Genomic DNA, 19,550 nt, shown 5'->3' with positions numbered 1-19,550 from the left:
GCAGGCTGTGAAGGAAACACCTGTGAGGGCAACACCAGTGCTTCACACCAAGTGCTTACCAATGAAGGGATCGATGACATGACGCTTTTTCACCTTGGTTTCTGTGATGGCAGCATAATAGGCACAAGTCATTTTGATAAGCCACGCTGCTCTCATTACTGGGACGGTGTATTTTGCCAAATAACCAAAGACCTCTTCCTTCTTGCTAAAGATGGGCACCTGTAACAGAATTGAGAGGGAGGAATGAGCCAAGAACTTGGATGGGAACTATTCCAAAGCAGCTACATCTGCTGCAGGTGCTGCAAGCTGAGAAGAAGGTAAAAAGAGAAGAGGCACTGGGTTGTTCTGTATCTCGAAAAGCCCACTGCAAGAATTCACCTCTGGTCAGAAAGCAGCAGTACCAGAGCTGCATTTCAGCATAAACAGAAACAAAACAAACTGAAAGAAAGGAGAAAACATAACTACATCACCGTAAATCCATGCCCTGAATGCTGCAAATATCTTGGAGGCCATCCTCCAGAGAGCATCTAAACAACTACAAAAGATGCAAAGGACTGAGTCAGAAACAGAGTATCTGCTGTACAGACTGAACACAGGACTCTTCACTTTGTAACCACGGTGGTTACAAAAGTTTTGTAATATCAGGAATACCCAACAGGAGACTGTGAGAAACAGGGAAATTGAGTACCAAAGTAGGAAGGAATTCATCAATCCAAGATTCAAAAATCAAGATCCAATACAGGAGGATACCAGTGAAATCATCAGAGTGCAGACCTGTAAACCAGGAAGCAACACCACACCACAGGAAAAAGTACAGCTGTGGGGCTCATTTCCACACAATACTCTGGAGAGCATAAATGAGCAATGAAACAAATCCACAAAGAACAGGCCCATCTGGTAGATCCCTCTAAGTCCCTGAACTACTGACAATTCAATCATTTACCCGCTATGCTTCTCACATTCTTCCCAATTACTCTGATTCCTCCAAGACACAACAGCACAGACTACCTGGCCACTGACAGGCACTGCTTTCACGTCTAAATCCATGGAAACTGGTGGAGCCCATTACAGGAAAACTGGGGAAAGCCCTGAAAGGTTCAGGCTTTCACAATGACCTCAGGAAAGTGGCAGGAAACAGCCAAAGAAAAGACACAAGGACCAAGTTTATAAAGAGATTGTGAGAAAGTCTGATTACTTTATTTCCCCCCAAGAATGACTCAGAACCCCAAGGAACAGACAAATTCCAGCTTCTAAACCCCATGCTCCGCTACCATTTCACAACTGGCAGTTCTGTTTTTCCACAAGGCATACCAGATTCCCAAATTCCTTGTTCATTGACCTCCCCTGAGAGAGAGCTCTCTCCCCTTGCTGTCGTGCCTGATAAAATGCAGGGAGACCCTCCTTTCATACTCTACAGAATTCAAGGCTACAAGGGAAATATCTACCCCTAGAGCCCAGGGCACAGAAATGCTGCAGCCTGGCAGAGACCAAGTGATAGCACACATACCCTCCTCAGCTTAAAACCAGAAATATGTCACTGCAACAGAACTCTGGGAAATCACTTAGCTGATTATTTTCAGTAATTCTAACTATGGCTTTTGACAACCTGAGAAACACCCCACAACAGAAATGTCCTAATCTAAACAACAGACCAAAGCCAACAGTGGCAGCTCTTCTGAAACACGTCTGAACCTTCAAATAAATCAGCCGTGTCCTACAAGCCAAAAGGCAAAGCTGGACACACCTCCAAACAACAAGCCGAGGGACCAGTTCTCTGAGGGGGGAGAAAGCAAAGGCAGGGCTCTACAAGTCCCAGATCCACTCCACAAGTCAGGGCTCTACAAGTCCCAGATCCACTCTTCGAGCCGAAAGCTACACGAGATGTACAGAGAAGAAACTTCTCCAAACAGTAAAAACCTCCTGAAACACTTCAGAAACAAGCCCAGATTAAATTCTCTGCCCTGCCAGGCCGCCTCTCCTGTACCATACCTTCTTAGCAAGATGAGTGAGGGGCTTGGTTCCAGCCAGGTCTGTGAACCAGTTGTTTATGGCACTCTGAGAACGCGCTGTCACCAGCCAAAAGTTATCCTTCTGGTTCACCTGGGGCTTCCTCCTCCCCGTGTCAGGCAGGGTGTTGCACCGCAGCTTCTCCGCAATAATACTGCTGAAATTCGAGCTGATCTGCAAGGGAAAGAAAAGGACTCATTACATTTCGCTTAAAATCTTATTTATCGCTCCTACCAGAAGTATCGGCTTTTGGAAACACAGACACAAAAAAACACCTGCCAGTAATTTCCTTTGTTCTGCTTGCAGAGATGAATGCTCCCAGACAACTCCTACAATAACCAAGCAGGGACTGCAGATGGACACAGCACTTCATAAATACCTATCAAACCAGACAGGAGGCGCTTCTCAGACAGAAGCCAGCCAAGAAAAACAAATATCCTGTGCTCATTGATTGCCTTCCAACTCAGGTCATTACCAGCCCTTCTGTCGGGGAGGCCAGGAAGTCAACATCTTGATTTCAGAGATTGGAAAAATGGACTTGAAGCCTCTTATGTAATTCCCCTGTTTAAACTGCCAGATGTTTCAAGAAATCTTACTTCTCTTTTACCGTGACCATGATGTAACCAAACCAGTAAGAACTTTTCCTCTCCTGGGATTGCAGCCTTCTGCTTTAACTGCAGAACACGGGGAGTCCCAGATGCTGGTTTCACTGAGACTGCAGACACAGACCTGCCCCTACGATGTACAGAGCAAGGCAGGAACTCTCTTGCAGAGGTTGGACACAGTTCTAAAAGAATGCAGAACTTGGATTGCAAAGGAAGGGAGGGTCAGGTCCTAAAACCACCCATCCTAAAGGAAAAGGTCTCCTGGTTCTCTCGACACAGAGGAAGGACTAAGACCCAGGGCTGCCCAGGACCCCGCAGCCCACGCTGCTAAACGCCCCGTCTCACCTTCGCCGGGTTGAAATTGACATTTTTGGCACTGCCGTGCTCGTCCCCGGAGACCGCCGGCTGGTTATTGAAGCCTTGCTTGACATTCAGCGCAGTCAGCTCATCCTGCGGGGGGGAAGGACGGTCAGAGGGGCCCGGCGCGGCCCCTCCGTGCTCACCGCCAGAGCGGGGGCCGAGCGAGGCCAGGCCCGGCTGCTCCCCCAGCCCCCGCCGCCCTGCCCCGCCCAGGGGACAGCGGCCCCGCAGCCCCTCCGGCCCGCCCAGCGCCCCCCAACACGCGGGCCCGGCGGGACGGGCCCCGCTCCCGACCCCCGCCCCGCCGCCTCCACAGGTCCGGCCGCGGCGCGGCTGTCCCGCGTCCCCCCCAAGGCCCCCGCACCTCCTTCTGCTTGGGGTCCTGCGGGTACACGTCGGGCGGGCCGAGGCGCGGGCGCTTCAGCGGGCGGTGCTCGTAGCTGAGGACGCCGAAGGCCGCCATGGCCGGGCCACAACAGCGGCCGCCGGGGCCGCCCGCGCCTGCGCGCTGCGCGCTGCGCCGGGCACGGCGGGGACCGCCGGAACGGCCCGAGAGCCGCCGGAGCCGCGCGAGGGAGCACGGGCAGGCCCGAACGCAGACGGAGAGACACGAGTGTTGCCGGAAAGATGCGAAGCTGGGCCGTGGGAGGACGGACAGTCCCGAGTATTACCGGAGAGAACCGAGTGCCGCCGACGCCTGGTCGAGTAAAGACGAAAAGGACCGAGCACAGGCGGAGAGACCCGAAGAGAGGCCGAGAAAGGAAGGAGATTCCCGGGCGCTGCCGGAGAGGCCCGAAGCCGGACTCGGGGTGGACGGAGAGCCCCGAGTGGCGCCGGAAAGTGCCGAGGAGGGACGTGGCCGCCCGAGGGTCCCGTGACCAACAACATCCCCTCACCTTCCACGGCACCCCGGCCTCCCACACCCCCTGCGGCCACCGCCCCATCGTCCCCGGCGCCCCGCACACCGGTCATGTCACACATGGACACACACAGCCCCGCCGGGACTGCCCCGGTGCTGCCCAGTTCCCAGGGAGGCGGCCGGGCTATGGGTTGGGGTCCCCGCAGCAGTCCCGCTCCTGGGGACAGCCCCGCAGGGTGATCCCTGCGGCAGGGCGGGCTGAGCCACGGGCACACGGCAGGAGGAAATGGGACCAGAGGGTTGGGACTGTCTGGTTCCAGTGGGATCTGTGGGATCCCACTGGGGTGAGCTGTGAGGTCCCAGTGGGATGAACCATGGAGTTCCAGTGGGATGAGCTGTGGGGTCCCAGTGGGATGAGCTGTGGGGTCTCAGTGGGATGAGCCATGGGGCCTGCCTGCGTTGGGCTGTGGTTCTCCCCAGAGTGGCCCTGGAGCAGCACATGGGGTGGCCCCCCTGGAGCAGGCGGTGCGTGGGGCAGGAAGCAGGGGCGGAAGCCACAGGACGGCACGAGGCTGTTCGCATGCGCCCCGTGGCCAGCCCAGCCCCACCATGGCAGCTCCTGCCACCTTCCTGCTGCCTGTCCTCTTCCTCCTCCTCCTCTGCGGGCTGGGTCCCTGCCCTGCTGCTGCCCACAGCCACCCGGGTAAGGGGGCACATGGGCCCATGGGGAGGTGGGAGGCCGCAGACCCCCTGCGGGTGGGGATGGAGCCAGAGATGGCGGGCGAGGAGGGCAGGGTGTGGGGCTGTGTGGGCTGGCGCGCTGTTGGGGGTTGCACCAGAGACCCTGCGACCCCCTAAAGCCCCAGGACCCCTGGCACCTACACGGCCCCTTGCAGAGGGGCTGCCAGGAGAGACGGGCTGTGCCGGGGAGCCCCGCTGGGTGTCCTTGCTCCCACCCCAGCAATGGAGCATTGCTGACGCCACCAGCCCCGTGGCTACTAGGCCTGCAGGGCTCCTGGCCCCATTACTGGCAGGCCCATGCTATCCGTGGGTGCTGGCCAGGCCGCTGGATCTGCCCCAGCTGCCCTTTCCGTCCTGGTCACATCAGCAGTGCTGTGCACAGGAAGGGGACGGGAGACAGCAGCTTCTCTTTCCACCTGGCACCCTCATCCCAGCCATTGTTTTCTGGGAGAAAGTCCACCTCTTGGCTGGCTGTCAGCAAAACAACAGCTTTCTGTGGCAACACAGCCCCTCTGTATCCCTGGGCCTGCTGGGCTGCTGGGAAGGTGCCCTTCATCTTCACGTGCGGAAACAGCCAGAGCGCAGCCTGTTTGCTGCATCCTGTATAAATACAGCTCAGAAAAGCCTGGCTCTGGCTTTCTCCTGCTCCTGCAGTTCTGGTTGATGTTTGGACCTTGGATGGGACCAGATGTCCCATTACCTGGTTTTTAGGGGGAAAAACCTCTCATTTTCTGTGAGCAGCTGGGCTGGCACTTGGGAGAGCTCTGTGATGAGGTGTCTCAGTCCATCAGAGCAGCTCGTCCCCCAGCGAGCTGTACCTCTGAGCACCAGAGCTGTGGTGTCACAACTGATGGGACCAGCCCTGCTGCTGTGCCCCTGCAGCCTCCTGCCAGCCCAGGATGTGGCTACATGGGTAGGAACCAGGGCTGGGGCAGAGGAGCCAGCACGAGTTTCCTGCAGAGATGGAGCCTCGGGGGCTCAGCCTGGGGCGGAGGGGCTGTGGTGGGAAGCAGCCCAGCCCAGCCTTCATCACCCAGACACAGAGACACATCAGCAAGAAGGGTAACAGGGAGATGAATTTAGCCAGGATGGAGACACCAGGAGCAAATACTGAAAAAAAACCAAACAAAACCAACTCTGATTTTCTCACAGGACAAACAAAAACGGGTTGACAGAGAAGGATTTGTATCCTGTCCCACCAAAGAGCTGCAAACAGCAGTTGTGGGGTGACTAAGGGGAGTAGATGGAGGAGTCAGGGTGAAACACCATATCCACAGCATGAAAAGCCAACAGCACAGATGTGGGAGAGACAGCAGTCCTTTAGAGGACGATGTGGGGCTGCTGGCAGCCCGGGCATCACCAACACAGCTATGTCAGAAAGAGATGGGCTTGTTTGGCTCAGATGGAGAAAGGCTCATGGGGATATGCAGGGACCTTGGCGTGTGCCGTGTGTCCCTGGTGCACCTCTGAGCCCTGGCACAGCCTCCCACCACCACCACGATGCCCAGCAGTGTCTGTCGCTTGCAGAGGTGGAGTGTGTCCTCTTCAACGAGGAGTACATGACCTGCACGTGGGGGAGCAGAGCGACACTCACGGCCAACTACTCCCTCTACTACTGGTAGGTGTCCCTGCTCCACAGCCCTGTGCCCAGCAGTGGGGCCCTGGGGGAGCTACTGCCAGCATTGCTGGTCCCATCAGGCTGCTCCTCCTCCATGAGCCCAGAGTGGGGCAGGCTCTGTGTCCAGGGCAAGCAGGATGGGATGTGCTGAGGAGAGGGGTCCCCAGGAGGGCTGGGGCATGTGAGGCCTTGGGGAGCCCCGGTAACTCCCTGTGGCACAGGTACAGGAACACATCCAACAAGGTGGAGTGCAAGCATTACCTGCAGGACCAGGGCGTCAGGGTCGGCTGCCACTTCAAACAGAACGAGATTATCCAGTTCCAGCCTTTCCATGTCCTTCTCAAAGCCAGCATGGGCGGCAGGACCCTGAACATCACCAGCAAGCGCATGGAGCTGCAGGACCTGGGTACAGAGTGGTGGGGGGCACTCCCTCTCTTCTGCAAGGCTGTGGGTCCCCCAGGGCTGGCCCATCAGGTCCCAGCTGGCAGCAGGGCCACGGGGACGTGGGGCCAGCACTCACCGGGTGTCGCCTGTGCCTTGCAGTGAAACCAGAGGCGCCCGTCAACCTGACCATCCACAACATGAGCAACAATCAGCTGCAGCTGACCTGGGCCACCACATACCCCAAAGCCAAGTGCCTGGAGCACACCGTGAAGTACAAGAGCAACAAGGACACCGACTGGACGGTGAGAGGCCCTGGGCACGGCACCCTCGTGGCTGTGCCCGGGAGGAGCTGTGCACCAGCCCCCATGGCAGTCCCAGCCCACAGCCACGCCTCATGTCTCTGCAGGAGCTCTCGGTGAATGGAGATGTCTTCTCCTTACCCAGCGTGGACTACAAGAAGTTCTACACCTTCTACGTGCGCAGCAAGATCAACAAATACTGCGGCAGCACCCAGCTCTGGAGCGAGTGGAGCGTTCCCGTGGTCTGGGGCAGCAACTCCACCAGCAAGGGTAGGCCCTGGGGGCTGCAGTGGGATGGGATGGACTGGAGCATGGCAGGGCTCAGCAGGTGAGGGATGGCCAAGCAAGTAGAGAACTGGCCTGAGGCAGCAGCTGTAGAGGCAAAACCTGTCCGGGCACCTGGAGTGCAGGCAGCAGCATCGGCCCCTGCTGCTTTGTACTTCTAGAAGCCAAACACACCCCAGCAGTGGGACCTGCTGACTTTTGCCAGGGGTTTCTTAGCACTGGAGGGCTGCCCTGGCACTGCTGGGCCAGGGCAGGGTCACCAGCCATTTGTGGTGGTAGCGTGGCAGGGCTCGGAGATGGGCTCCTTCTCCATCCTCTGCTCCCAGAACAATGCCATGGCCACTCAGTGCCATGGTGGTGTGCTGTCTGGGGGTCAGTGTCACCTTGCTTCTTTCCAGGCACAGTGCACTGGTTCTGGATCCACACGGTCTTGATCCCCATTGCCTCCTGCCTGACCTTGCTGGTCCTTCTCATCCTGCTGGTGCGCATGGAAAGGTGAGTGTGGGGGGCTGATGAGGGGGCAGCAGCACTGAGGCTCTTGCCCTCTGACAAACCTCTCCCACACAGGATATGGGTCATCCTAATGCCCCGAATTCCCAACCCCAGCAAGAATTTCGATGAGCTCTTCATCACCCACAATGGCAACTTCCAGGTGAGGTGGATGCAAGTGGCCCTGTGTCCTGGGTCTGTCCCGCACTGTGGGGTTGGGGCTGGGCTGGGTGGTCGCTCCTCTCACCCTGCTCTGCTCCCTGCAGGAATGGGCTGGAGTCCCCAAAGACGTCGTGGAGAGCTTCAAGCCCAACTACAGCGAGCACATCTGCTATGTGAGCGAGCTGCCACCCAAGGACAGCTACGAACCCCTCTGGGAGAGCAGCAACCCCCCACCATCTGCAATGCCCGGGGCCCCAGCTGCCCCCAGCGAGCACAGCCCCTACAAGAACAGCTATGGGAGAGTGTGACACACCCCTGCACCCCCCACGCTCCACAGCTTTGCTGCCCAAAACCTCCCTGCTCTGCAGGCCCTGCTCCCTGCTCCCTGCTCCTGCCATGCCTCCCACAGATGCTCCTGGTTTTGCTTCCTGCCATGGCCACACTCAGCCCCCCGTGACACAGGGGCTGCGCTGCACTGCAGCTGCTGGAGGAGCACCCTGTGCTGGGTGCCCTGGGGGCTGCACTGGGGACACTGGTGGTGCCCTGGTGCCCACAAGCCCACACCCAGGGACGTGTCCTGGCAAGCAGGCAAGGGACACTGGCAAACTGATGGGGACATGGGGGATGAGGAGTGCCAGGAGGACCGAGAGTGGAAAAATAATGGAAGACACCCGAGGAGAATTGTAAACACGCTCGAGTGACTTGCAGCTGGGTGTAGAGAAACATATATACCATACTCTTAGTTGCTTAGCCTTGTGTGTTTGGCAAGTAGAACTTCTGTGTTTAGATAACACAGGCCTGTGATAGACTTGGTGGCACCTTATTTAACATGCTTGAGATTCCTGCCCTGCTGTGGGAAAGATCAAATCACAGTGGTAAACCAGGGCTGCACAAATCCTTGATGAACAGGCAAAGACAGCAGGTTCAGCGATCCTCCAGCACGGGCCAAGCTCCACAGTACCTGCATCCCTGCTTGTCTGCCTCTGCCCGGGTGCTGCTTGGGGGATCCTCCAGTCTTCGAGGTAATGAAAATAAATTTCCTCTTTGCCTTTCATCCGTGGTTTTGTGGTTGTTCCTGCGTCCTGTTTCTGTCAGCTCAGACAGAAAGCCACTGTGTCACCCTGGGGCCCTGGGCAGGCCTGGCAGTTCCCCCAAGGCCTCGCTGCTCCTTCGCTGGTTTCCCGTGGCAATAAAGCTCTGGCCACCAGGGGCTTGTCCAGGCTTGTCACACAGGGCCTGGGGGAAGCACCAGTGAAGCCCCAACTCCTGAACACCTCTGGCCTTGCACACGCTGTGAGGCAGGAGCCAGCCCCACTGTCCCAGCCCCACTGTCCCAGCCCCACTGTCCCAGGCTTACATCAATCAACATCAAGCATGCAGATGAGTCCCCTCCCGGCTGTCTCATGGTGCTCCCTGCACACTGGGTGATGTGCTGAGGCCTCCCTGTGCAGTGGGCTTGGCTCTGGGCTCTGCAGCCACTGCCAGGGCCACCTGCTGCCCTCAGCCACTGCTGCTGTCCCTGCGGGAAACCAGAGCTTTGTGGTCAACACCGGCTGCAGCTGCTCTTACAGAATCACAGAATCAATCAGGTTGGAAAAGACCTCTGAGATCATCGAGTCCAACCTATGACCGACCACCACCACATCAGCCAAGACCACGGCACCAAGTGCAAGTGAGACATCCAGCCTTTCCTTAAACACCTCCAGGGACGGTGACTCCACCACCTCCCTGGGCAGCCCATTCCAATGCCTGACCACCCTTTCCGTGAAGAATTTCCTGCTAATGTCCAACCCAAACCTCCCGTGGTGCAGCTTAAGACCATGTCCAGTCCTTCTGTCGCTGGTTGTCCGGGGGGAGAGCCCGACCCCGCACCTGGCTACACCCTCCTGTCAGGGACTTGTAGAGAGCGATGAGGTCACCCCTGAGCCTCCAGGCTGCCCCCCCGGCCCAGGCTCTGCTCAGCAGGGCCGTGCCCCAGCGCCGTTCCCAGCGCCATTCCCGATTCCCAGCGCCGTTCCCGATTCCCAGCGCCGTTCCCAGCGCCATTCCCGATCCCGTTCCCGATCCCGATCCCGATCCCGATCGGGGGCGTGTCCCGCGCTGACAGCGGGCCCGGCCCGGCCCCGCCCCCGCGGCGCGGCGGAGGCCGCCCCCTGGCGGCGGCGATTGGCGCAGGCGGGCCCGCCCCCCGTGCCCGCCGCGGAGCCGGCGCTGCCCCGGCACCGGCACCGGCACTGCCACCGGCACCGGCAGCGCGGGCACGGCACGGCACGGGCTCACCATGATCGTGTGTCCCCAGAGCGTGGAGCACCCCCGAGGAAGCCGATGCCAGCGGCTGCCGGGGCAGGTAGGACCCGCCCCGCCGCGCCGCTGCCACCGGCAGCCCGTACCGGAGCACCGGGCTTCGCCCTGCTGGCCGCCACCGGCCCGGCACGGCTGCGGCACCGGCAGGCCGGGGCATTCCCGCTGCCCGCTGGCGGTGCGCGGGGCCGGTGGGGTGAGGCTGCGCTCTCACGGTGCCGCGGCCGGCGGGTTGCTGTTGCTGCCGGTGCCGGTGCCGGTGCCGGTACCGGTCGCGGTACCGGTGCCGGTGCGGCGGTGTCGTCCCCGTCCCCTTTGTGCGGGATGCGGGAGGCGCCGTGGCTCCATCACTGCCAATCAAACTTGTTTTTCTCTCTCCGCCTGCACTGCCCGCGCCGCCCGCCGGGGGCGCTGCCGGCGCCGCCGCCCGCACAATGGGCCCCGGTACCGGCCCCGGGTACCGCCGGGGGGGCCCCGGCCGCGGGCTCTCCTCCCGTCCCCTCGAAAACCGGGCCGGCGGGGCTGGGCGAGAGGTGCCGCCGCGGCAGCATCTCCAAAGAATGTCACCGGCGGGGCCACCGGTACCGGCGGAGCCACGGTCTCGCCTGGCGGAGGGATGGAGCCCCGGCGGGGATGCCCCGCTCCGCGCATCGCGGTGCTGCCCGGGCTCGCTCCCGGCCGGCCGGGCTCTTCCAGCCTCCCTCCTTCTTTGTGCGCTCACGGCTGCCGAGCGGGAGCGCCGGGGCACCGCTCCCCCGGCAGCACCGCCGGGTGGGGAGGGGGCGAGGTTGGTGGTGGGTACGGGGTCGAGGTGCCTGTTGGGGTTCAGGGGGCTTGGACATAGGAAAGCCACCCCGGGGAGGGAGGCGATGCTCCCACCACCCAGGAGTGCAAGTGAGTGCAGGGGAGGAGGAGAAGGAGGGTTATGGCCGAGGAAGGTGAGGAAGGTGGCACTGGGGGCAGGAGAGGCTGGGGAGGAAGGACTGCGGGAATGTGGCAGGTGGTCCCAGTAGGAGACACCCTGGGCTGAGCTGGTGCCTTTGGGAGTGGGCAGGACAGGGGCCAAGGTCGGGGGCTGCCCTGCACCTTCCTTCATCCTCTCCTTCCAAGCCGTGTCTGCCGAGTTGCTCTCTCCACCATCACCTGGACAAGCAGAGTGAGGAGAGCTGGCAGCACCAAAGGCTGAGCCGTGGGCTGGTTGCATGGCTTCTTGCTGGGGGGAGTGGAAGGGCCCCCAGTTCCTCTGCCCACCAGGAGGAGAAAACCAGTGGCTGTAGCTCCATGGGTGTCCTCATGGCAGCTCATTTCCCCAGGCAGAGGGACTTTTCAGGGTGCTTTCACAGGTCACTTCTGGCTTGCACCTTCTCCTGTGGAACAGAGAAGCTGGTGCTTCCTCTTCTCTTTCCATTTTAATTTGAGGTCTGGGTTTTTTTGGACCTCTTTGACCAGAGGAAGCTGATGCTCTGAATGTCATCGAGTAAATCCCTTGACACCTGAGCGATGGTGTGTTCAGCAGAAGTGCAGGGTGGTGGAAGATAGCCAGAGCTGCTTCCTGTGCACTGCCTCTGTGGGTGCAACTGCTCTGTGCTGCCACACAGCTCATCCCTGCTCTGTCTCCCCCTCACCCCGAGGTGCTCTGCCACACATCTCATGGCTTTGGTGGTTTGCAGAAGTGCTCCTGGTTGTCTGCTATGCCACCATGGTTGCTGTGCCCCAGTCACCATCCTTTGGGGGACTGCACTGGAGAGGTGGGTGGGAGGAACATGATGGTGGGATCAGCAGGGCCAGAATTTCTCAGGGGAGATTTCAGTTCAAGCATGGGAGAGATGCATCCTGTGCATCCCAGGGTGCTGCCTGGGCTCCCCCAGGTGAGCAGGAGCCGTGACTTTCTGTGTGATGTGGGTTAGCACCTGCTCTCCCCCATCTCGGCGCTGGGCAGGGCTCAGTGCTGGCAGTGCAGGGTCACAGTGGTAAGGCTGACAGGCTGCTCCATTCTGGAATGTCTTTCATGTCATGTTTCCCCTGCTCCAGCCCTGCATCACTGCAAGGAAACATCATGCCTAGTTGATCCTTTGCTTCATGCACCTTCTCCCAGGCAGAGGCCAACCTGTGTGTCTTATGACCTGTCCTGCTAGCAGTGCCTGTGCTGAGCAGTGCTCTGCCTGGCTCCAGGAGTGTTCCCTCTGGGAGCACCGAGCCAGGAGAGGGGATCTCTTGTAGAGCCCAGGCTTGGCTGGGGTGGGCTGCTGCAGCAGGGGCTGCTCTGGGGAGATCCAAGCAGAGTGTGTTCCCTGCAGGTAGTGAAGATGTCCGGCAGCGACCCCGAGTGCCCCCAGTTCCTCTTCGTGAAGGTGCTGGCGAGCCGGGGGCGGCTGGAGGCGGTGACCCAGCAGATGGGCTACCACCCACAGTACCTGGACAGCTTCCTCAAGATGCAGCACTACCTGATGCACATGGATGGCCCCCTGCCCTTTGACTGCCGGCACTACATCGCCATCATGGTGAGCCCCGCTGGGAGCTGCTGGAGGGGACCGGGGCTCTGCTCAGCCCTGGGGGCTCCCCTGTCCTTCCAGCAGACAGCCTGTGTCACAGGCTTCTCATCAGAGGCCAAAATCGTGGTGTCCTGGAGGTTGGGTGAGCGGTGGGCGCGGGGTCCCGGGGTGCCTGCGTGGTGCAGGGACGCTGATGTGCTGCCCTTGCAGGCGGCTGCCCGGCACCAGTGCCGGTACCTGGTGAACCTGCACGTGCTGCAGTTCCTGCGGGCAGGGGGTGACCCCCAGTGGCTGCGTGGCCTCGAATTCATCCCCCCCAAACTCCGCAACCTCAACGAGATCAACAAGATCCTGGCACACCGGCCCTGGCTCATCACCAAGGAGCACATTGAGGTACTGGGGGAGGGCTGTCAGCCAGGGACCGGGGCAGCAGTGGGGTCAGCAGTGTCCCCAGAGGCTGCCAGCACCCTGCCCACCTGCCTGTGTCACAGTGCTGGTGTGTCTGTGTTCTGCAGAAGCTGCTGAAGATCAGCGAGTGGAGCTGGTCGCTGGCGGAGCTGGTGCACGCTGTCGTCCTCCTGGCACACTGCCACGCGCTCGCCAGCTTTGTCTTTGGCTGTGGCTGCGAGCAGGACGAGGGGCTGGGGGGCCGAGGCTCCCTGAAGGGCCTGTCCCTCGGGAACCAGTGCTTCTGCGAAGCCACCACCGGCAACAGCTGCAGCCAGGAGCTGCTGCGCATCAACCGCAAGCGGGTGAGCCCCCGAGGGTGGGTGTGCTGGGGAGGGGGTGCAGCCACCACTGCTGCCCTCACCCCCAGCCTGTGTCTGTGCAGTCCCTGGACTCCTGCATGGAGCTGGATTCCCTCCGGGAGCGCATGCAGCGGATCCACGTGGAGACCGAGGGCAGGGAGGAGATGAGGCTGCTGCAGCAGGACCGAGAGGAAGGTGAGGGGCGGGGAGTGGAGGTGGGTGTGCAGGGTGGGGGATTGTATGGCAGAGCTGGGGGTTTCTCCCTCATGCCTTACATTTTCCACGACGTGTGTGCTTCATAGAGGGGCTCACGGGATGCACATGGGGCACAGCAAGGGCTGGCTTTTGGTGCCTGCTGTGGCTGGGAGCAGGGCAGCTGAGCACCACTCTGACCCATTTGCAGGGCTCTCCTTTCTTGCAGATCCTGATGGAGAAGTCACCGGTGCCACCAACCTCGCATGCTACATGCAGGACCCTGACTTTGGGTACCAGGACTTTGCCCGGCGCGACGAGGATCAGACGCAGGTATTCAGAGTCCAGGTAAGGCTCCTGCTCTCTCGGTGGGCAGCAGCCCAAGCTGCTGCCTCTCTGCTCCTCGTGGCAGTAATTGGTGGCAGGGTGGATCTGGCAAAGCTGCTTTTGCAAAATGCCTGAGTGGGGAAGCCCAGCTCTGAGAGGGGACCTGCCCCGCTGGCGTTGGGAAGAGGGAGGTGACCCATGAGTTCTGTCCCCAAGGGCTGATGATTTCTTTGCGTGGCCCTCACAGTGGCAAGGGTGAAAATCATTCAAAGGCTGCCTGATAAAGGGATGTTGTGGTTTGTGGCAGAGGTGCCCCCAGAGCAAACTTACTGAATTCTGCTGTGTCCTGGGGTCTCCAGCCCTTGTTCTTGGAAACATGCTCCAAGCTCCTTCTTGCAGTTGCAAAAGCCTCTTGCTGTACTCAACAGGATTACTCCTGGGAAGACCATGGCTTCTCACTGGTCAACCGGCTCTACTCTGACATCGGGCATCTCCTGGATGAGAAGTTCAGGATGGTGGACGGTCTGCAAAGCAGCGCCATGGCCAAGCGGCAGGGCTGTGAGCCCTCTGTTTTCAAGCGGGGCATCTGGAACTACATCCACTGCATGTTTGGCATTAGGTAGGGAAACCAACCTCGTGGTCCAGGGGAGGAAACTGAGCTGACCCAGGTGGGAGGAGGGTAGGGGACTCAGGCTGTCTTGCAGATGAGTGTGGGAAAGGGACAGAGGTGAATGGCCTGCCTGGAGGTTGGGACAGGCAGGGAAGAGATGCTCAGCTGCTCTGGCTGGGACAGGGAGCTTTGGGGACAGGGTTTCAGTGCCTGGTGGCCATTGCCATGTGTCCCCTGCCCCGTGGCTGTGCCCCAGGCAGACCACAGGCAACGTGCTGGCCGTGACTCACCCCTGTGCTCCCCACAGGTACGATGATTATGACTATGCAGAAGTGAATCAGCTCCTGGAGCGAATGCTCAAAGTTTACATTAAAACTGTAACCTGCTACCCAGAGAAGACAAACTCAGAAATGTTTGACAGGTTCTGGAAGCAGTTCAAGCACAGTGAAAAGGTGGGATGGCTGTCCCCTGGCTCTGAGAGGCCACGGTGGGGGTGGGAGCGGGTATGGGCTGCAGACTGGGGTGCTTTGGGGGGTATATGGGACATCTTTGAGCCACCAAACCAGTATGAGGCAGGTGGGGTGGGGAGTGGAAACTGGTTGGTTGTGAGGAGCTGGGCTTAGCATGGCATGGGGCTGCGCAGTGTGATGAGCACAGGGGCCACCAGCAGCACAGGGATCTCCAAGGTCAGTAGCCCATCAGTGATGCCTCCAGCCAAGCCCTCCTTCGAGCTGCACCTCCCAGGAGCGGCTGCTGGGGCTGTTGGGGACTGTGCTGGTGCCAGCCTGGCCACGCTGCTGCCATGTATGCAGGGGACTCCCTGGCATGTTGTTGTGGGAAGCAGGCACAGCCTGCAGGACTGGGAGGAGGGGGAAAGGAGAGCTACCTGAGCTGGAAAAAATGGGTGGCATTTTGTCCCAGGCCAAAAGAGTCGCTCGCCCAGGTGAGCGGTTGCTCGCCCCGCTGCCCACGGCACACTGCAGCTGCCTGAGCCTCTCTCTGCTTCTCCTGTAGGTCCACGTGAACCTGCTCATCCTGGAGGCCCGGATGCAGGCAGAGCTGCTGTATGCACTGCAGGCCATCACCCAGTACATGATCTCCTAGACGGCGGGGGCTGCGCTGCGGCAGGGCCGGGCAGCGCCCTCGCTCCCTGAACTCCTGCGGGACCCGGCACGCTGGGACCCACGGCGAGGGATTTCTCAATTTAGTTTACTTGACTGTCTTGTTCCTTTTTGTTGGTTTTCCCCCCCCACCCCGCCTTGTGGGGCTCACTGAGTGGCCCCGTTACGTGCAATTACCAAACTGTGAGGCGAGTCCGTGCTGCTGAGATGCTGGAGACTTGAACGTGTCCAAGGAGGACTGCCAAAAACATGGGGGGAGAGGGAAGCAATAGGGGACTGGGGCCAAATTAGAGGGATGCTCTCCCACGAGCAGAAGCTCCTTGCCCAGGTGGTGTGGTGGCCTGGGTGCCACAGGGAGGGCAGAGGGGAAAGCTGGCTTCCTTCCCTGTGCTGCAGTGGCTGCCCTGCTTGCAAAGCCACCCTTGGGCACCTGTCCTCACTGGGGTGATGTCTGTCACTTGGGAACAGCATGGGCAGAGTGTGGGTGTGTTGCAATGTCCTGAGTTGTGTGGTTAGGCAGCAAGAAATGCTGGCTCCCAGCAAGGGCCTTTCTCCAGCCCAGGACAGCAATGGGATGCACTTGCTGCCTGCACATAATATCCTTTAGGTCCATGTGCCAAACCCCTCTGGGATGGACAAGAGATGACCCGAGGCAAACTCCAAACTGTGAAGCTCTTGCTGGCAGAGTGTCCTAATGCTTTGCCTTCTCCAACAGCAGGGTGAGAAGGTCTCTGACAGTGTTCAGGCACTGGGGGTTTCTGCAGGGGACTTAGGGCAGTCCTAAGCCCTTCCTCTGCCTCCCATCAGCACAGAGGCAGGAACAAGGAAGGCCTCCTGACTTAACAAGGTTTGTGTCTTCTTACCACCATGAGAGGGCTGAGGTCCTGTGCCCAGTCACTTGCTGCTTAACAGCATGGTGGAGGAGCCTGTGGTCAGTACAGGGTAAGCACAGGAAGCTTCTCCTTGATCCTGCCCCCATTTGAACAGAGGCAGCCCATCCACCAGCCCTGCCCTCTGCCTGGGGGGCAGAAGCTCCACCATCGCTCCCCGTGTGTCCCTGGGCTGCTCCCTGGCCATGCCACAGCCCCTGGCTGGGGAGGTGTGAGGGATCCAGCGCAGGCTCTGGAGAGCAGCCACAACAGGGGAATGAAGCCACCCGTTGTAAGTGGGAGCCCGAAGCGAAGGCAGCTGTCGAGTCAGCCAGCGCGCGCTGCTGCAGTCGGCCTGTTTACTGCGTAAATGTACGGGGAGAAAACCTTGTGTATGGAAGCTACAGAAAAAGCCTATTTTTGCTATAAATATATTATGTTTGACATGGATGCCTGCTTTATTTCTGCCAGATGCTGGGAAGGGGATTCCACCCTGCGTGGCTGCTCTGAAGGCAGGACAGCAGTGCCTGGCTGACCGCAGCCCTGAGATGGCCCAAGCTCCAGGAAAAGCAACATTCTCAGGCATGGTGGGGTCCTGTGCTGACAGCTCTGGTCCATGGCCAGCTCACTGAGGCTGGACCTGTCCTGTACAGGTCAGCTCTGTCCTCCTGTGCTCAGATGAGCAACTGCTGCAGTGTTGTTTGATAGGAGAAGAGGAAAGTTTTCCAGGGGCTGCAGTGCTCCAGCGCTGTAGGAGTGTGCCCGAGGAAGGAGCTGGTTGTTCCCAGGGGAGCAAGGCCAGAAACCAGGACCAACTCTTTCCTGAGCCATACTGCAGGTGCTCCCCTGCACTGGGGCTGGGCCAGCTTGTACTGGGCCAAACTGGTGCCTGGGCAGTAAAATGTCAGGACAACTGGTGCTGGGCAGTACGAGCTGAGTCAGTACTGGTGCTGGGACAGTGGCACCAGTGCAAGGATAACTGATTCTGGGACAGCTGCCACCAGACTTGGCTGGACAGTGCTGGGACTGGCACTGCTGTACTATCATTTAGCCCTAGTGAGGGCTGGGCAGGGATCAGGGGGCTGGGTGAACTGCTTGCTGTCAGGAGTAGCAGTGGTTAACCATGGCAGCCTAGCTGCCTGCCAGCCTCTCCCCTGCCCCTGCAAAAGCAGCTCTGTCCCCTGCAGGGCTGGGATGAGCCACAGCAGCCAGTTCTCCACAGGGCTCACTGCTCCCTGTCACAAGGCAGTGACAACAGTGCTGGCTGGGGGTGCAGGGCTGCCTGTCCCAGCCAGTGTGGAACTGGCTGCCTTTTGCCCCCATCCCCCTACACTTGCACAAAGGGTTGGCCACGCAGGAGCTGGGGCAGCTGCCACTCGCTCTGGCTTGCAGACAAGCACCAGTCACACCAACAAGATGAAGGGCTCCTTGGGCTGTCAACCCTGACCAGAAACGAGCAGAGCTGCTGGCAAGGCCAGGGAAGGCTGCCAGCCTCAGGCAGTCCCACATGGCACGCCACGAGTCTGGCAACTTCAACGCTTGGGCCCCTACCCTGGTGCCCCCCGTGCCCTTTGACTGGGATATTCCTCTCTATTGCTCTGTGGCTGGAAGGAGGAGAACATGAGGCACATCACCTCTGCAGGAACCCTCCAGGATGTCCTGCACACCCACGTGGGAGCCAGGCCACTGCAACTGTACCTGGAGTTACTGAGGGGAGGCTGCAGGCACACGTCCAAAGCAGTCACCGAGTTTCTTGCAAAGCCTGTAGCAGAAAGAAGTGCTGGCAGGTGCAGCCAGGACTGCTTTTGTAAGAGCTGAGCCATTCCCAAGCTGCACAGTGGGAGGAATGGTGTGTCCAAGCCCACAGAGAACACCAAGTCACACTGCAGCAATGGTACTGCCACGGGTCCTGCAACCCACCCATGACAAATCAGGCCCACGGCTGCTGCTCTCACCTCAGCTGGGAGGAGGAACACAATAGCACGTGGGGGCTGAGGATGGCTCTGGAGCAGGCAGTGTGCACCCACCACATCCCCATTCCCCAGCCTGCCTTCCTCACACCCCAGCTCCTCCACCACAAAGGACATGACACAGGGCATCAGAGTTCCCCGCTGTGCTTTCATAGGTGGTCCCATCCCTGGTGGCACAGAGGTGTCCATCAACCAGCAGGCATTTGGGGCAGAGCAGGACTCTGTCCAGAAACTAAAATTGAGCAGAAAAACTATTAAAAATTTTTTGCACTGGTTCCACGTGCTGCTGCTCTGCAGGCAACTCCTCCGTAGGTCAAAATGCTTGTGGTGATGGCTCGGAGAGCTACGAGATCTTCAAGACTGTAAGAAAGGTGCAAACATGGGGCACTGAACCCACAGAACTGTTAGGACACAGCAGGGCTCTTGGTGACTACAGAAGACAGCGTCACAGACACCAAAAGCAACCCTGAGCCAATCCAGGTCCTAGCCTGGCATCTACTCTGCTTTTTGTTCTGCTTGGCAATGCTTTAACGTCCCAGCCCCAGTGCTCAAATAGGCATAAAAAGTGTTAATGCTACTGGGGGAATGCATGGTCCCCTGTCCTATGTCAAGTTTTGAACACTTTGATCCAATCAACAACTGCAAATCCTCAGCATCTGGTTTCTCCAACAGCACCTACCATTATGTGCTTGCAGGAGGCCCCAAGAAGTGTCCAAGGAACAGATGAGGGACAGACAGTTCCCCTAAGGATCTCCTCCTCACCCCCCATTTTTGGAGACTGGCTTAAATCTTGAAGCAGCAGCCTTAAGACCCCTTGAGAGTTATTTGCATTAACTGTTGTAAAGAATACCACTGAAAAACAAGAGTGTTATCAGATATTATTGACTATGCAAGGCTTTGAATGCAAGTTTCCTGGCTGTACATATACTGTGCAATTTCACGAACCAGAATTTATTCTCAGCAGTTTTAGGATATCCCTGACTTGCTCTCTGTGTGTCTAACCAGGCCAGTGGAATCCATGCTCTACACTCCTTCCCTCGTTTCCCTCTGATTTCCTTACCTGCCACCACTCCACAGCAACATGACTGAGGCTCTGAACTGGTCTCCTCT

At 59.2% G+C, this 19,550-nt stretch overlaps 3 protein-coding genes across 6 annotated transcripts in view; 2 read left to right on the top strand and 1 right to left on the bottom strand.

The window, feature by feature from the left end:
- MED12 (mediator complex subunit 12) overlaps positions 1 to 6,583 on the bottom strand; it is a 37,591-nt gene extending 31,008 nt beyond the window's left edge. For all 3 annotated transcript variants that reach the window (XM_050310271.1, XM_050310273.1, XM_050310272.1), the window contains exons 1-5: positions 6,452 to 6,583; positions 3,337 to 3,669; positions 2,958 to 3,062; positions 1,990 to 2,181; positions 60 to 219 (exon numbers count right to left, since the gene is read on the bottom strand). In XM_050310271.1, coding sequence (XP_050166228.1) covers positions 60 to 219; positions 1,990 to 2,181; positions 2,958 to 3,062; positions 3,337 to 3,435 — 556 coding nt within the window. In that variant the 5' untranslated portion in view covers positions 3,436 to 3,669; positions 6,452 to 6,583. The remainder of the gene's footprint in view (positions 1 to 59; positions 220 to 1,989; positions 2,182 to 2,957; positions 3,063 to 3,336; positions 3,670 to 6,451) is intronic.
- Positions 4,406 to 8,117, top strand: IL2RG (interleukin 2 receptor subunit gamma). The gene is given in 9 exon segments (XM_050310277.1): positions 4,406 to 4,423; positions 4,426 to 4,534; positions 6,100 to 6,190; positions 6,412 to 6,596; positions 6,734 to 6,876; positions 6,981 to 7,143; positions 7,557 to 7,653; positions 7,726 to 7,810; positions 7,914 to 8,117. Coding segments are annotated over 9 exon segments (1,089 nt in total). The 5' UTR covers positions 4,406 to 4,411.
- Positions 8,118 to 9,998: 1,881 nt separating this feature from the next.
- Positions 9,999 to 16,920, top strand: LOC126637224 (sestrin-3-like). 2 transcript variants are annotated; one of them, XM_050310276.1, is made up of 9 exons: positions 9,999 to 10,156; positions 12,408 to 12,611; positions 12,813 to 12,995; positions 13,118 to 13,354; positions 13,435 to 13,546; positions 13,773 to 13,891; positions 14,299 to 14,489; positions 14,788 to 14,932; positions 15,495 to 16,920. In XM_050310276.1, the coding sequence occupies exons 1-9, from the start codon at positions 10,091 to 10,093 to the stop codon at positions 15,582 to 15,584; spliced, it is 1,347 nt and encodes a 448-aa protein (XP_050166233.1). In that variant the 5' UTR covers positions 9,999 to 10,090; the 3' UTR covers positions 15,585 to 16,920. The 2 variants fall into 2 exon arrangements, with proteins under 2 accessions (XP_050166233.1, XP_050166231.1); XM_050310274.1 differs by having other exon boundaries at positions 13,755 to 13,891.
- The last annotated feature ends 2,630 nt before the right edge of the window (positions 16,921 to 19,550 follow it).

Source organism: Myiozetetes cayanensis, unplaced genomic scaffold (genome assembly GCF_022539395.1).
Source record: "Myiozetetes cayanensis isolate MyiCay16 unplaced genomic scaffold, myiCay2020 scf15, whole genome shotgun sequence".
Lineage (NCBI taxonomy): Eukaryota > Metazoa > Chordata > Aves > Passeriformes > Tyrannidae > Myiozetetes > Myiozetetes cayanensis.
This window is presented reverse-complemented; position numbering and strand designations above follow the sequence as displayed.